We start from the raw sequence: 17,936 nt of genomic DNA, 5'->3' as shown, positions 1-17,936 counted from the left end.
CCACAATTCTTTAAGTTCTGTCTTTTGATTCATATGCATGGTATGCATCAAGCTGAATTTGAGAGGTGCCTGAAGACTGGAGGATAGCCAATGTCACTCCAGTCTTCAAAAAGAGCAAGAAGGAGGATCCAGGAAAATATAGTCTAGTCAGCCTCACAGAATCACAGAATTTTAGGGGTTGGAAGGGACCTCTAAAGATCACCTAGTTTAACCCCCCTGCCAAAGCAGGCTCCCTAGACCATGTTGCACAGGTAGGGGTCCAGGTGCCTCTGTCCCTGGAAAGGGGATGGAACAGCTTGTTCTAGATGTCATCTCCAAGCAATTGCAAGAGAAGATCATCAGGAATAGTCAGCATGGATTCTCCAAGGGAAAATCATGCTTGACCAGCCTTGTAGCCTTCTATGATAGCAACACCAGCTGGGTAGATGGGGCAAGAGCAATGGATGTCATCTACCTTGATTTCAGCAAGGCTTTTGATACTGTCTCCCACAACATCCTGATAACAAAGCTGAGAAAGTGTGTGATAGATGAGTGTGTTGAGAAGTGTCTGACTGGCTGAGATCAGAGGGTTGTGATTGGTGATGCAGTGTTCAGTTGGAGACCTGTGAGTAGTGGTGTTCCCCAGGGGTTGGTGCAGGGTCCAGTCTTGCTAAATATCGATGACCGTGATGAGAGGATAGTGTCCACCCTCAGTAAGTATGCTGATAATACAAAGCTGGGAGGAGTAGCTGACACACCTGAAGGCTGTGCTGCCATTCAGTAAGACCTGAACAGACTGGAGAGCTGGGCAGCAAGAAACCAGATGAGGTTTAACAAAAGCAATTGTGGAGTCTTGCACCTGGGAAGGAATAACCACAAGTATCGGCGGTACTGGTTGAGGGATGACCTGCTCAAGAGGAAGTCTGTGGAGAAGGACCTGAGTGTCCTGATGAACAGCAGGATGGCCATGAGACAGTACTGTGCCCTGGAGGCCAAGAAGGGCAATGAGGTCCTGGGCTGCATTAAAAGGAGCATGGTCAGAAGGTCAAGGGAGATTATCCTCCCCCTCTACTCTGCCCTGGTGAGGCCTCACCTGGACTACTGTATACAGTTCTGGGCTCCCCAGTACAAAAAAGTTGGGAATCTCCTCTTAAGAGTTCAGTGGAGGGCCACAAAGATGATAAAGGTCCTGGACCATCTCACTTGCGAGGAAAAGCTGAGCAACTTGGGTCTGTTCAGCCTTGAGAAAAGAAGATTCAGAGGTGATCTTATTGATGTTTATAAATATCTTAAGTGTGGGAGTCAAAGGTGCATGACCAACCTCTTTTCAGCAGTCTGTGGGCACAAGACAAGTGGAAAAGTCCATAAACTTGAGCATAGGAATATGCAAAGGAATTTTGCATACAGTGAGGGTGACGGAGCACTGGCACAGGCTGCTTAGAGAGGTGGTGGATTCTCCTTCTCTGGAGATATTCAAGACCCACCTGGACGCCTACTTGTACAGCCTGCTGTAGGGGGCCTGCTTTGCAGTAGGATCAGACTAGGTGGTCTGTACAGGTCCCTTTCAACCCCTACAATTCAGTGATTCCATGAAACCCATCGTGGCTTCTTATGCATTCTAACACACCAGTTGGCATGTGCTGGGAAAACAGACTTGTATATACATTATTAATGTTATGCAGCCATTTAAGAGGGAATCTGCAACTTGTGCTTAGGAGTAAATTATATTACTGGTGAAAGACATAAAAACAGTCACAAAAACAAAACACAAGAAAATAAAAAAATTACATTTGAAGTGGAGAGCTGAGCAAGTAACCTGTGATTACTTCATACTTTTTCCAGCTAAGGACAGAAATCTATTGAACTATTTCATGTGATAGTTTTATGTTGTGTGAATAAGAAATGAAAAGAACAAGGCAAAGAAGGAAACAGAACAGTGATTATTTTTTTGTTGTTGTTTAAAAATTCCATCAAATGTATAGAAAACTCATTTATTACAGAAAAAGAAGAAATTCCTGTGTGTGATATCCTTTCTCGTAGATGCAGGGGCAGATAAGCTGTAACATTTTGTTGATGTATGAAGCGTCTGCTTGCTTAAACTGCAATGGGAACATACTTGCTTGCAGAACATGTAGATGGGGATAAGACCTTCCTTTATAGTATGAACTGCAAGTTAGCTCTCATCTTCTTGACAGAATCTTTCCTTTAATATCCCCTTCTTCACAATGCATATTTTCCCAAACTTTACACTGTGTTAATAGTGAACTATTGCACTTTGATATGCAATCGTAGATGCCTAATTTACTTCAGAGAATCTCCAGAGAATGGCTGGACAGTCTCTTAAGGTGACTTTGATTCTTTCATTAGAGATTATAAATATTTCAAGAGAAGGGCTCTCAAGCTCTGGAGGGCCCACTGAAAGATATACCTCAGAAATGTATGCATATGGCCTCTGTCCAAGACAATTTGAAGCATAAAGAGTCTTGTCTAAAAACATTTCTTTCACTTTGTTTCAGAAATTTCAGAATGGTCTAAATATTTGTAACTCGGGCAACAGCCTGGTTCAAAGCTTTTCCAAGCAAGTGAAATGAAAAATGACATTTATACAAAAGTCTGTCAGAAAGAACCAAATAAGTGAAGACAACATGGTTATGAATAAATTACAAAGCTTCAAAAAATATTTCTTAGTATTAATTTACTTCCTGAGAAGCCCAATGTATATTTACTGCTAAGGAAAACAAATCACACTTTCAGACTGAAGCACCCTTCTGGTGTGTCTGTTCCCTCAAGAAGATGCCAGTTGGTCTCTGTTCTGGTAGGCATGGCTAAAAAACTTTTAACTGCAACATAAACAGTTGCAGGAAAAGGTCAAATTTCCAAATACTTGATTTTCTTATTTCTGGAGAAATACTTGAGCACAACAATGATAAATACAGTCTATGGAAGAGGTTTCTTGAAATTTTCTTGTCTTTCCACCCCCAGATTTCTCAGGGGATATATGTTTAACCTCAAGGGAGAGTACAACTGAAGGGCTATGAAACGGAAATAAAAATGAAGGATGGTAGTAGGAACTCTTAAAATGAAACAGAATTTAAAGCAGCTTCATTGAGGATAATCCTTTCCCACAGTCTCTAATGCCAGAAAATTCTCATTTAATTTCCCAAGCAGTTTTCTGATGTTCTCCTAGACATTGACGGGGAAATAATTTGGGATTGTAATTTACTTTTAGCCTCCTGAGACCAGAAATAGTATTAACAGTCAGTCATTGAACTGTCCCCCTTGGGAGCCATCATCAGGTGAGTCAGAAGAAGTCTCTCAAAGGCAGCTGCAATGCTGTTCTTGGAACCACAGTACTAACTTGAGTTGGTGAGAGAGTATCTGCAAATCATCATTACAGGCTTCCCATCATATTTGTATAAAGCAAATAAACATTTTGTTGCTTATAAAATGGCCTTAAATAACACAGCTTAGGATTTGGGAATTTTTAAAGCAAATAGAATCATGAAGAATGGACTTCACTGGAAAGAGAAAGAGAATATCAGGTCTCTGAGAAGGTTTGACAAGAACAGTAGGGACTATGTCTCGTGGGATCCATTCACAACAATAAATTCATAGAAGTTGCTGAAATAAGGGAGCTAATTTTTGGAAGCTTCAACATATCTATTGGAATAGGGGGAATTACTGAACCTGACTTCTGAAGACCAAAATAGAGCTACAAAGAAAAGCTTTGGGGGTGGAGGCTTGGTGAAAAATCAGAAATGTTTGGATTTGAAGGGAAACACTGTGACTCAAACTCCCATCATGTGTAAAGCATGTAAGGAATCGTAGGTAGGAAGGAGTGGAGGGAAGAAACTGGGGAACGGAGGTGAAGAGGCAGCTAGAAATGTAAACGTGTAGGAATAAAATGCCTGTAGAAGAGAGAGTAGGTGGTCATGAGAACAGGGCTGTGGGAAGAGCCTTGGGGTTATATGGAGGTCGTGAGCCCCTCAGAGCAAAACAGCCCCTCAGAGCAAAACAAGTGGCTGTTAGCGGAAAGCAGTGATATGACATAACAACAGCTTCTCCAGAAAGAGAAAGCATTGAGCTATGTCACTACTATAGCACTGTATTGTTTCATCAGTGCTCTCTCTAAACTTCAGTGTTTCTTCCTTGAACTTCAAGGTGCTGACCTTAGGATGAAGACCTTTCCTCAAAGGGATTATCAACTGCAGCATCAATACCTTGGGGTGCTTGCAGGCAGATGTCTGGACAGTGGGCTGGCCGCAGCCAAACGTGTCATTGAGCTCACTAGGAAATCAGCTACAGCTGGAGCACTCTTTTTGCAAGAGGCTGGATTGCATTGCAGTTAAAAAGTAATCCCTGTGGAATGTGAATAAAATACTGAAGTGATCATGATAAGACTAATAACACCGTAGTAAATAAAACAGGTCATTGGGTACAGACAGCCATCTGAGTTTACAGTAGTTCAATAGATGTATGGGGGAACTTCAGATATTGTCTTCCTTTTTTTGAACAAGGTGATACAGTCTTCTAGAGTTATCAGTGGGTCTGCTAGTGACACAGATAGCCAATAGAGTTTCCTATCTTTCATTTATCTTTCAGGTTTCTTCTGCATATTTTCTCATTTAGAACTTAATGTGCTACCAAAAGCCATGCTTTGATGCTCTTGGTACTATGGCGTAATGGCTAATCTTCCTCTCAAGTGTGGCTGTACCCTCGGCTTCCAGCTGCACATTCTCACCATTACTGTTGTTTGGCCCTTGCATTCATCCTACCAGTAGTGAGTTGGTTCAAAGGTTGTAATGGTCAGAAAAATAGCCCTTCTCCCAGAAAAAATAGGCTTTCACAAATTTGCTTCTTTAAACTAATGTTTAGAGCAAGAGTGAAAGAAAGGGCAGGAATGCACAGCTGAGGGAATGAAGGGGAGAAGCCAACTCTCAGATTTCCTAGTTGTATTGTCAAATGCCCCATCCTGAGATTGACCTGTCTTCCCTGAGGTTGGATGTACATTTAATGACCGCTTAAAAGGTGAAGTTTGGAAAGTTTACATGGCGTTAAACTAATTATCTGTGTGGTCTGCAATGAAAGGATAAAAAGATGGTATATGTTATCCAAGACCAATCTTTTTTTGATGTTTATTAAAAAGTTTTCTGAAAAGATGTGTACCCCATGGCTTGTCTCTCAGTGTTTGTGTAAGGTCTTTTTAGCTTTTAAGGTGATCTTGTACTTTAGTCTTTCACTGTTGCTTTATAACCTCCAGAGCAAAAAAATGAAATTCTTAATTCCTAATGTTTTGGTTCCCCTCTCTTAGAGCACTTGACTCACCTATAATATTGTAAATAATTAAAGAAAATTAGGGAGATATTTGGAAAAAGACTAATAAAGGAGTATGAGGGTATTACAGTTGAAATAAGTATGGTTTGGGTAATATTTCCATGTACGTGTGATTATTCAGATGTAGTTCTTTCCACTCTGTTCACTGTGACTTTGTCCTTGGGCCAACACAGAGCTATATGAAATGTTCTGTGAGGTGCCAATTTGAAGGTCAAATTGTGAGAATCGATTATGTCATTGAGATTGCTTGTAATTGTGTATTTAAAAAAATAAGAAAGATTTACATTTCTAAGAACTACATGCAGTTGTATTGGCTCCTACCTTTTGAGAAGCCTTTCTTTTCTTTTTATGGGTTTTTGTTGTTTGTTTTTTTTTTGGTGTACTGATGTCCAAAACTAATATATTTACAGTATATTTTAGAAATTGATATTTTAAATCACTGCTAATAATGTAACAAATTTATGTCATAGTGAAAAAAAAAGCTAAGTTACTGTCATGCTTGTCATTTTCTCTCTTGTTTCCTTAAGTTTTAATCTGAGAGCAGGATTTGCTGTTGCACTATGACTCAACAAAGCGCGTTGTGAATATGGTGGAATGTTTGGATGCAGCCAGCTCCAGTTCTCTTTTAAGAGTTAGAATTCATAGTTGTTGAATAGAATATCCATGTTAAACCAAGAATCAATTTAATCAATTTGTTTTTGATCAATTCATTTCCATTTGGGGATTTTTTTTTTAAGATGTTGATACACTGTTGATAGCAAAGAAATACTGCAATTTCAGGAAGGTGATTCCTAACCATCTAACATGTAAGTGATTATTATTAAAGAAACACCAAATATTTAATCTTTTTTTTTTTTTTTCCTGGAGAAACAGTGAGAGAACTGCTTTGAGTGTATGTTAAATTAGTGAAATTCTGTTCTGCTGATACCTTGTGCATCTTTATTTTGCTAGTGTGTACAAATTATTTGTTTATGTTTTATTGCCCCAAGCCCAGCAGTGTTTCTGAAGCCATGACATTTTTAGACTTCACAGGCAGCAGTCCATAAATTTCTTTAATGTCTGTGGGAAATAAACATAGAGGAGCTTTCTCATTACCTTTCATTAAATGCCTCTCTGGTTAGCTTCGGCAAGCTGCATGCGAATAAATGTAGGACTATAAATACATACTCCTAGAAAGTTCTGAGTCTGAGAACATCAAGCAGCGGGGCCCTTTTTATGTGGCTTCATCAGCTGCAGTTAGTTCATTTACTCCTTATGTGGTTTGGCTCAGGTGTATGTGTACTCCCATGGTGTCTTCTCCCTGCCTGGTTTCCTGACAAGTCTAGTTTCATAGCCTGGGTGAACAGGCCCTGGACACAGAGTACATCTAGAATTAAAACACTAAAAGAGGGAAACCATGCATTAGTTGGTTTTGCAGTGTTTAGGTATATGTAGCATTTGGTATTGCCTTTGACAGATGTTCTTATTTGAAAGCTCAGAGTCAATATTAAGTAAAGATTTTGAAGACTGAAAATGCCAAGTTGTTTCTCACTCTTTCCCACTGTGCACTGGGCTGATTTCAGATATGCTCTGTCTTGCAGCTTCCCTGGCAAATGTTTCAGTAAATTCTAGCACATTTACATTCTGTAGCAAATTTCTTTTTACAGCACAAAACCTTTACAGTTGATCTCCACTGGAGAAAGATATTTTTAGCAACTGTCTTCAAATGCTATTCTTTTGATGAGACTGAATTTCCCAGAAGTCATTGATAAATGCAGGATTGTTTGCACTGAAGTGCTATAGCTGGCTTTTGAAGACACATTTACTGTAGCATTATCCAGACTTCTTAAAATATGATCTCAGATAGTTTTTAAATTGCATACACCACATTGCAAGATAGTATCACTCTATCATGAAGTTCAGTAAAAACATATTTTTCTCCCTTGATCCCATGTGATGCAAAATGTCCTGGCTGTGTGGAGCATCATGAACAAGCTGGAACCAAGTACATGAGGCAGACACTGACTGCATTAATTCCATGCAGGTGCCCAAATGCTGACAGAAACACTGTGTCTGTAGCCACAAGTAGAAGCCAGTAGTGCACATAGAGGAAAGATATCATTGTCCTTGAAGATGACAATGTTTTTCCTTCTTTTATTTCCAGGTCCTACTTAGATATGTATAAGGTGATAATCTTCAGTTACCTTTTCTGGTTTGTGCTTACTATAATCTTCATCACGGGAACGACGAGGATCAGCATATTCTGTATGGGCTACTTGGTTGCCTGCTTTTACTTCCTTCTCTTTGGTGGAGATCTGCTGCTGAAGCCCATCAGGAGTATCCTGCGCTACTGGGACTGGCTGATTGCATACAATGTTTTTGTGATCACCATGAAGAACATCCTTTCAGTAAGTAGCTGCTGCATAGCCATTAAAAATCCTTTTCAGGGCCTCAACCTTTTGCAAGCGCATATCCAGAGAATGCTAATGCTTACATCTTATAGGAAATTGTGCCACCCTTGTCTGACTGCAAAACAGCTTGAAAGCTATTTTCAAAGGATCAGATTCTGGTTTCTCTGCCTAGTTAAATTGTTTCTTGTGAAAATTTCAGTGAAATGAATAAAAAATTCAAGGTTATACCATCAATAAATAGTGCACATTCAATTAAACTTTTTATTTAAAACCAACATTTTCAAGTCTAGTAGTAGGTATGGTTGTGTGATGTAATGTAGTTAGTGAGGTTGACTATAACATTACAAGCTGCATTCTGTTTTCCTTTAGAACTAGTGTGAGCTTCAGATGAAATCAGACATTTTATAATTAAAGATAAAATACTTCTGCAAATTATTAATGGTTTTCTTTCATTAATTAACTCTTTAGATCAGATCTTTGCAGTGACACTAATAGGCAATTAAGACAAGACAGTACTTAAAACTTTATGAAAGATAAATTTAGATTTATTCCTGGCAGTTGCCTTTTAGCTTTGAGCATTTGTAGTGCTGGACTGAAAAGAGGAGACATTTTTCTTTTTACATTTATAAGTCACTGTTCTGAAATAAAATTGATTTATATGTGGTTTGAATTTGCAAATGTTCTAAATGCTTACATATGTGCTTCATTTTATGCTTGGGAATTCAGTGGGGTTGTGCATATGTTCAGCTTGTCTATGTATGTTTTCAAGTTTAACTTGGTGATTTATTAAAGTTGCTTAGCTGTCACACTGCATCACATGACAGACAGATCACTTTCTCTGCAAAAACAAAACCAAACCCACCTACCTGCTATCCCATGGATAACCAAAAGAACAAATTCTTGCATTTAAAGTGATTTGTGCATGTGGTAAAGACCCTCCTTGACTAATCTCTGTTTTACTAATGAGATACAAAACAGCCAGTAGCAGTCAAAATATTTGCATGTAATTTAAAGAAATGCAATACTTTTCTTATCTTCATTTCTGCTATGCCTTGTTAGATGAAACTGTTCTTTTACTTTCCAGATAGGAGCATGTGGCTACATTGAGTCATTAATTCAAAATAGTTGCTGGTTGATTCAGGCATTTAGCCTGGCTTGTACAGTTAAGGGCTACCGTATCCGTAAGTATAGCTCATTTTTATTTGTAATTTCCTATAAACAGTGGATCACCTTCAAAATCTTCATCATATGTGGAGTAGCAAGAAATTGGAAATATCAGGGAGACCTCACTGCAACCATCCAGTATTGAAGGGGGCTTCCAAAAAAGAGGGAGACCAATCTTCTTACATGGGTGGACAAGGGGAAAGGGCAGAGGATGGTGAGGTGCTGGCACAGCTGCCCAGAGAAGCTGTGGGTGTCCCATCCGTGGAGGTGATCAAGGCCAGGTTGGACGTGGCCCTGGGCAGCTGAGCTGCTGGGTTGCAGCCCTGCCCATAGCATGGGGTGGGACTGGGTGGGCTTTGAGGACCCTTCCAGTCCAAATAATTCTGGCATTCTACGACCTCATAGAATCAAGAAAGATACATGTACAAAGGAAACAATCAAGAACGCCACTCACATATACACATTTACCTTGCTTTAAACATAAAATCTGATGATATAATTTCCCTGTATGTGCAGTTGATGACATAATTGGGAGTATGGTTTCACCTTCCAAGCTGAGTTCACCACTCAGCTGAAAACTCCCACTCCTCCCTGTGTTCAGCTTCTCAAAGGGTAAACAAGAAATGACAGGAGGCTAAGCTAGCATAAAAATGGTAATTTTTTTTCCAAGCACATTGTTCTTACGCAATTTTTTTAATGATCATTCTCAAGTTTGTGATGGTAACAGATTGGGAATGGGTAGTATCTGTGAATGGATGAAGGGTGAAGGAAAAGTGGGTAGCAAGACCCTGAACCTCTCAGTGAGTTTTAGTTCTACAATTTGTTCTATATTGACAATATGAAGACACGTGATTTTTTTCAATATTTTTTAGCAGAATTTGAAACAGAACTGTTTTAACCCCGTGAATCTGCAGCAGAGTTCTGAATTTCTGTTTCAAAAATCCCTGTGTCTGACTCTAATAGATGGTAGGACTTAAAGATAGGAAAAACAAAGATGCACATTCACAAGATAATTGGTGCCTGGTGGTTCATATTATCCAGAACTTCTTGAGCAGAATCAGAAACTTAGACATGGTTCTTTGACTCCCCAGGGGATGAACACAGCAGGCTTTGAAGTTCTTGGAGCTTGAGCTTCCTAACCTGTTAGGCTGGCTTGCTTGGTTGTATCGCCAGCTTTGGTCCTTGGAGTCCTTCTCTCTCTTCCGTAGGGAAGGGTAGGCCATTCAATTTCTAGTCTAGCTACAAAAAAACTGTTGTGATTTTTGAGTATACCCAAGAGAACTGTCTTTAGAGAATAAATAAGGAAAGAAAGGAAGAAATACCCAAAGCCAAAATCTAGAGGCAGGAGGAATGGGATTTCCTCTCTGCCTTTCTCCTCCTATCCCAAAGGAAGCAGTTTTGTGGTTTCAAATGCTTTTTCTCATCTGCAATGGAAAGAATCATTTGAGGATTGCTGTGAACTTGGTTGCGGAGAGGAAAATGAAATATATTAAGTGGTAGAAGTCAATTAAAAGATTATTTTGGCTGAAGCAGAACACTTAATTTTCATGTCAATAATGTTCTTAATAGAAAAATAAGACAAAAAGCCATTTTGAAATGAAAAAAAAAACCCTGAAATGTGCCATTCTAAAAAGCGCTGAAATCAAATATTTCAAGCTAAGCAAGAATATATATATATATTTTTTTTTTAATTCCCCAAATACTTACTAAGACAGAGTGAATTTGCTTCAGAATTCTTCACTTCTGGTGAATTTCTAGTTTTCATATGATGTCACATTGTCAGAAGGTTTCCAATCTGCAGTATAAGAAACTGTGTGCTATATATAGCATACTTCACACAGAAATGCGTGTCAGTTTTCTAAAGAAAAATGAAGTTGAAGGACCTCAATTCAATTCAGTTTAAAAGCTTTATTTAAAACCAATTAATGGCATTATTTAAATGATTAAACATTATAAAAAATACTTAATATAACAGTTCTTACACTGATGGTTTCTTCTTTCCAGCAACCAACAATGCAGATTGTAAACTACCTAGTGGAGAAGCAGGAATCATTTGGGACAGTATATGTTTTGCCTTTTTGCTGCTGCAAAGAAGAGTCTTCATGAGTTATTACTTCCTTCATGTGGTTGCAGATATAAAAGCTTCCCAGATCCTAGCATCAAGGTAATGTTATGTTAAAAAAAGAATAAACAGCTTAACTTCCTCAAAATAGCCCTACTCTTTATGATATATACCATCAATGGAGCTGTGGTAGTTAACACTGATTTGAATAATCCATGCTAAATTAATAATTATGACTCTAACTCTGATACAGCACATGAGAAAACTTTTAAGAATCTGATAGTAATTAAACCCACCAAACAGTATCTGATGATTTCATAGCTTTAATTAAAAGCTATGGAAGTTGATGTGTGTTGCAGCAGTCTCTCAACATCAGTACATACAGGAGCTAATGTCAGAGTTTTTAAGCCTTGGAAGGAAAACTTTCTGAGATAAGAGTCTGAGAAAATGGGCCATAGAAATCACATATCCAAAAAATGTCCCACTGGGAAAAATGCAGAGAAATAATGATATTTGATTCAGAAAGACACTAAGTGTCTCATCACTGAAATCCAAGTATGATGTGACAAAGAAGTGTCACTTTGTGTCTGTTACCTATACTTTTCCACAATCATCTTCTCACAGCTGTCAGTAGCACAGCTGCTTTTGCTTGTTATTTTTTTGCTTTCTGTTGTCTTTTTGTTTTTGTTCTGTTTTAAGAAGGCAGATCAGAAATGAAACTATTTGTAGTTTCAGTAAGATTTCTGAAGAACTACATTTGTTAAAATTGTGTGAGAGCAAATTTGACTTGCATGTCCTAAGGAGAATTCTTTTTTATCTTCCTTCCCTTTCCTATCCTGGGATTTCTTTAAAAAAGAGACATTCTTAGCTACATATGCTGACCAAATTCACTGCTGCAAATAGGACTATCTAAAGATTTATCCCTCAGTCCCATACTGTGTCTCTCAGACTTTTACTTTGGGGTGAATTTCAGTGCCAATGGGAAAGAGTACTGGATACTGTTTTTTGTATCTTTTTTTTTTTCCCTGTGCTAATTTCACAGTAAACATAGAACAAAGCGATATCATTATTATTGAAATGCCACCTAAATTGGAGAGTTAGCATCCAGAAGGAAGAGCAGTCTAACATAGATGGCACTGGACTGTGTTGAAAAAAAAAAAAGTTTGTTTTCGACTTCCAGCTTTGTATCTCTTGGTCAGATGCTGAACCTATCCAGCAGCAAAAGGGGAGACATAGTGGCCTATGCCTGAAGCTTTGTAAAGATAAATATGTTAATGACCAGGGATTTACTGAGATGCTACTGGAAGCAGCATCATAAATACAGCAATCTTATTAACATTTTTTAGCTCACTGTGTGCATTGCTAAAATCCAAGCTTTTGATTTATTTAGACTATGGAAAAGGTCATATTTGGATTCAGACAGTATAGCTTGTGCCTGTCTTCTAGTAAAAGTTAACTGAAATAAAAAATCCTTATCCAAATAAGATTGTGTTTCAAATAATTGTGAAAATTCTCCAGTGTCAGTTTTCAACAGTCTGTAAGAATTTAGAGGTGATCAAGTTGCTAAGAAGAACACATCATCCTTTGCTGTACTTTACCATACTTCGGGGAAAAAAAATATTCATCTGGAAATAAACATTATTGTGATTATTTTGCATATTACATGGAAGAACCAAAAATCTGTCAGAGAAGACAGTTGAAAAATTAGTTAGAAGTAGACTTCTGAATCTAGAGATGTTCTTACTGAATTCTTGACGCAAATAACGAGAGGGAAGGCTTTAAACCTACTCTATTCTCTGAGAAAGTCTCTGAGAGTCTTCAAGACTTTTTGAGAACTCTTGAGTGAATGAAGACTGTTTGAATGGTAGAGATGCATTTTCCAGGTATTTAAATCACTGAGTCAATTGCATTTGTAGTGAAATGAATTTAAAAGTCATATTATTTTGTAACACCAGAAATCTGCTCAAGAGTTTGTGTCAACAGATAGAAAGCACTGTAATGTTGAGATGGTGAAAGTGCAGCTGAAGCTATGTTCATTAAGGTTCTGGATGAAGGAAAAATTCCTGTGCTGGGCTTAACTCATAATTTCCAGGGGACTATGAGTCAGAGGGGAAGGTGATTACAATGAAGAAACAACTACAAAGGCCAAATCCTGGAAGTGAGCAAGAAGTCCTGAACCTATCCATATTTTGTATTCTTTGCAAATGGAAACTTAAGTCACCCATCAATAGCTGCAGGAGCTCTTAGAACTTTTAGGCCAAGTAGGGATCACAATGCTTGACCCCAGCTCTTGAAATAATTGGCTGTAGGGGGATTAATATTCTAGATTCATTGATTATCTCTTTACAGCAAATGAAGTGGTTTGCTGGCATACAGGATACTTGGAAACATTTAATCTTTCCTCTCTTTTCCTTTCTTCTGCACTCATTTCTGCTGTAGGGGTGCTGAGCTTTTCCAAGCTACAATTGTTAAGGCTGTAAAGGCAAGAATTGAAGAGGAAAAAAAATCAATGGACCAACTGAAAAGACAGTATGTATTTATATATATGTATTTATATACACAACTAAATACATGGACATGTCTGTGTTTGTATATTTTTCACTGATTCTTGGTATTTATCTAGCCCCTTATTTTGTAGAAGTGATTAGTAGTTTTTTGAAGTATGATTTTGCAACTACAAAACTGTTGTTCTGGGTGTTCAGAGATGTTAGGCTCTTCAGTGTTACTCAGTTTTAGAGTAACATTAGAGTTTTCTAGTTTTCTGGAAAGACAACATGCTGCATAGGCTTAATTTTCTTTTAAAAATAGACTCACAATTCTAGGACAAGGGTTTGCAAGGTTGACGAAAAATCGGGATGAAATGTTCTGATGTGCCTACTGAAATGGCAACAGCATTTTGAAATGGAAACTGATATTTTGTATAGAGAGGATGTGAACATCCCTACTTATTCTGAAGGTTCTTCTAAATGATGACAAGTTATAAAAATCATCATCTAACTGTTCCATACTTGAGTGTCATAGCAACATGACCACATTTAAGAGATAGTTTGCATTACTACATGCTATGTTTTGCTTTCTACTCGAGGTTTTGGGTTGTCCTGCTTTGTGTGGCATGAAAGCATGTGACATGAGGAAATGTGAAAATGCGGAAATGTGAAAGAAGCTTTCTTTTTTCCTCTTTCTACCTTTCTTCCTTTCCACTAGAACTCTGCTTTCTCTTGCTCGCTCTCTCTCATAAAAGAAGGAAAGAGAACAAAGAAATGCCTATTCCACTGTGAAACTCATGAAAAGGCACATTATTGATAATGTAGGCACATTATGAATAAGAAGTGCCATATTAACCCTGTCTCACTTGAAGGTGCAAGTACATATGGTTAAAACTTGGGAGACTGGGACATAGTAGCTGGATTAGAAAAAAGCAGAAATCTAAACAGCGAAGGGCTGAATTAAGAAAGCTATATTTAAAAGCCAAATGAGTAACGTCATGGCCCTGCTTTAATGAATGACAGTATTCTCGTTGACTTTAGAATTATTAGGATTTCATTCTGTATATTTGAATTCCTAGTAAAATTTGTTGCTTACCTACTTATTCAGTTTAGTTTGTGGTTAGTTAGAGTATATGTAAATATAATATTTTACATTCAAATAAATTATTTCATTCAGTTTAACTATGCTGGAGATTATTTCTCTTTATACTGTCTACTTTTTGTTGTATCCAGCCAACATTCTTATTTAGTAACTGCAAAAACTTTCAAAGATCCTCCATCACAGTGCATGAAATGCCATATCTGCTTCCTAACCAAATGTCTATAACCTCCTTCCACTTGATAACTGAAACACCAGAAGGCTTCAGGGATCATGCTCCCTGCTGGTTCACTTGGGGTTTTCCACCAGATGTATTCAGCTGTTGCTGATACTGTGCTGTGCTTGAATCAACCTTAGTTGGAGACATGTGCCTTTCTTGGAACTCATTCTTTTCAGTTAATTCTAAACAATTAAGATCAAGGAGACGGTACTGCTTACATTTCCAAAGTTAATTTATGTTTCTGTGAAAATCACTAGTTCATATGTGCAGTATGTCCAACTACAATAGTGGAAGATGTGTGTTTCAATTCATTCAGTAATGCCCATTCTTCAGTCATTTTTTCATCCATAACATATAGACAGATAAATGATCAAAATGCACTCAGGTATTTTTTATTAAAAATAACAAACTATTTGCTTCTAGTCTAAATTGTGTTGAAATTATTTGTTATTGTTGACTTCATTTTTCTTACTACTGTTTTTTAAAATGTGGCAACTTAAAAGACCTAAAAGACCAGATTATGCTGTTCACAGGGTTGCAAGAAGGAAAATTAAAGGTCTGCCTGCATCTGGACACAGCTGAACCAGTTTAAGTCTCCTGTGGCTCCAGATATGTAGGACACATGACAGTATTAAGGTTGAAATTGGATGTAGCACAAGCAATGCAGGAGCAGCCCCATTCCTGACTGAGTGGCAAGTTTCAGGAAAACCACTGCATTAGACAAAATTCCTTTTATTTCAGAACTTTATTTGCTGTATTGTAGCTCTTTACAGCAATTTCTTCTCTTTCCGGTAACCGAAAGATAGTTGAAGAGGGGTAGGTAAAACCGTCATGTGGTAGCAGGCAACTCAACTCTGACTGATCAGTGGGTGAGCCTCCAGGTTTGGCCCTTCCAGCCAGCCCCTTCGGACCCATTTATGTCCTCATTTTTAAAGGCAAGATTAGTGACAATATGTAGTGGACTCTCCTAGGAGAATTGTTTGTGTCTGTATGAATGAATTTTAACAGCACTCTTTCAGAGTGGGTTGAAAGGGGTGAAGACCAGAATATAATAAGACTCTTCCTTTTGCTAGAATGGATCGCATCAAAGCCAGGCAGCAAAAATACAAAAAGGGTAAAGAGAGGATGCTAAGCATGACACAGGATTCCACAGAGGGGCCTGAAATTCGGAAGGTTTCGGAAGAAGATGATGAAGGTACCATTAGCCTTTGTCGTGCCTTAACAGCAGTTGAATGCTAAGGACCTAATAGACAATAGAATTGTTGGGCAAATGAGAAATCGTTCTTCAAAATGTTCATCACTGAACAAGGTTCATAGCTCAGTAACATTCAGCCAAAAAATCTGAGATTTTACATTGCAAGAAGACTTGTGTGCTTGGAGGTTACTTTTGGTTAACTTTGGGTTGTTGGCAAAGAGCTGAATAGCAGCAGAGGTTTGTTTTTGAACAAAATCATTGTGTATAAACCACAGTGCTGCAAGTAGGTCGAATTCACATTTTTCCAGCAAGGTTTTCTGGATGCTGTGAGGCTTTTTTTTTTAAGATGCTGAAATATTTGTATGCTTTTTTAATGTTGTTTAAAATGTGGGGACGGATAAATGATATCTATCTAGTGCCACATTTCCAGCACTGACTTAGGATCAGCATTTACGGGATCTAAAATTTTGGTGCTTGAAATTCAGAGGGATTTAAGAAAAGTTATTATTCACTATTATTGCAGTGAAGTGTGACTGCATGTTTTAAAATACAAAACTGAACTTTTAAGCTGTTTTAGCATAGAATTCTGTTCTAACTGCTGCATAACCTAGAGTATTTGTGATGGGTGGTCATGCTTTTAAATGACTTCTATACTGAATATATTCAGTATATCTATCATCTGATGTGCTCATGAAATTTTGCTCTTTCAAGAGAAATGAAAAATGATTAATCAGTATAATGAACGTTTCTCATTTTGTAAAATTAATGTTTGGACATATTTCATTTTAGGAGAAGCAGACAAAGAGAAAGCCAAGGGCAAAAAAAAGCTGTGGTGGCGGCCTTGGGTTGATCATGCTTCCAGTAGGTTTTCTCAATCATTTTACAAATATGTGGATTTAACCCTTATATCCTTGACCAGAATGAAGGCATTCCCTGACCTGTTTGTTTTATGCCTGATTTTATGATTGTGACTTGATAGAAGTCTTGTTTATTTTAGCAAATAATTTCTACTTCCAAATCTTCTAATAGGAAGGTTAACCATATATATATACACACACTTACCTTGGAAGCATAGCTTATGACACTTCGGGCATTTTTAGAAAAATATTAAATCAGATAAAAATCATGAAAAAAAATTGTGTCCTCAAAAGTCTCAACACTCCCCTACTGCAATGTACAATATATTTAACCATGTGAAAGTGAAGGTTTGCTAATGTGTTCTAAGATAAGTCATAATTTTGTTTTTATATGCATACATCATGGATCTTTTTTATGGTCATTCAGTGATTCTGTGGTCAGCTGTAGAAATATGAATACCACAGTAAAGTTGTTAGATTGTTCCCAGATTGGGAAGCACAGAGCTCAGCTGACTATTTCTGATATTGCTATTTACATATTTTTTGTGTTTATTTGTGAGCAAAACTATGTTCAGCCTAGTACACAAGAAATTATTAATCTCATATCATTGTTTTCATTGTGGTATTCTAATGTATTTCCATCTCAGTCCAAGTAGATAAAGAGTTCTTCCTTACACTATTGATTGAGTAAAACAGAAGAAAACTAAGTAGACTGCAATCTTAAATCAGATGCTATTGGATCTTTGTTCAAGGAAATAAGATGCAAACTACTTAATATCTTCTGAAGATTCTAAAAATATTCAGATATATACCACTGACCAGAGTTAAATGTATTGCACCTGGTCATTTATTTTGACAAGAGTTACACTAGTAATAATTTTAAATGTCTACAGACTCCTTAATTTACATTTGTGTATTTGTTTATATATCCAGCATATATATATATCAGCAGTGTTTAACAAAATACTGGATGCTTATTTCTATCAAGTCACAAGTAAACTATGTCTCTATTTTTATTTTTCTAAAGGGCACACTGCCACTTTAGAGAGACCTATCCCTTTTCATAAGTCTTGTGAAAACAAACTTCTTTTCCTGTAGTTTTTACTAAGAACAATAATGTCAAAACAGATTAAAACTCTAGTTTGTGAGT

The 17,936-nt window shown here is 37.4% G+C and overlaps 1 protein-coding gene across 1 annotated transcript in view; it reads left to right on the top strand.

Annotated features, from left to right (window-relative positions):
- PIEZO2 (piezo type mechanosensitive ion channel component 2) overlaps positions 1 to 17,936 on the top strand; it is a 280,908-nt gene that overhangs the window by 220,295 nt on the left and 42,677 nt on the right. The window contains exons 26-31 of the mRNA XM_065752657.1: positions 7,457 to 7,700; positions 8,788 to 8,884; positions 10,872 to 11,031; positions 13,369 to 13,458; positions 15,808 to 15,929; positions 16,719 to 16,790. Of these exons, the coding sequence (XP_065608729.1) occupies positions 7,457 to 7,700; positions 8,788 to 8,884; positions 10,872 to 11,031; positions 13,369 to 13,458; positions 15,808 to 15,929; positions 16,719 to 16,790 (785 nt within the window). The remainder of the gene's footprint in view (positions 1 to 7,456; positions 7,701 to 8,787; positions 8,885 to 10,871; positions 11,032 to 13,368; positions 13,459 to 15,807; positions 15,930 to 16,718; positions 16,791 to 17,936) is intronic.

The sequence above is a fragment of the Cyrtonyx montezumae genome, unplaced genomic scaffold (genome assembly GCF_038088225.1).
Source record: "Cyrtonyx montezumae isolate F1298 unplaced genomic scaffold, pur_monq_1.0 scaffold_8, whole genome shotgun sequence".
Taxonomy (NCBI): domain Eukaryota; kingdom Metazoa; phylum Chordata; class Aves; order Galliformes; family Odontophoridae; genus Cyrtonyx; species Cyrtonyx montezumae.
The sequence above is the reverse complement of the archived record's forward strand: the minus strand, read 5'-3'. Positions and strand labels throughout refer to the sequence as shown.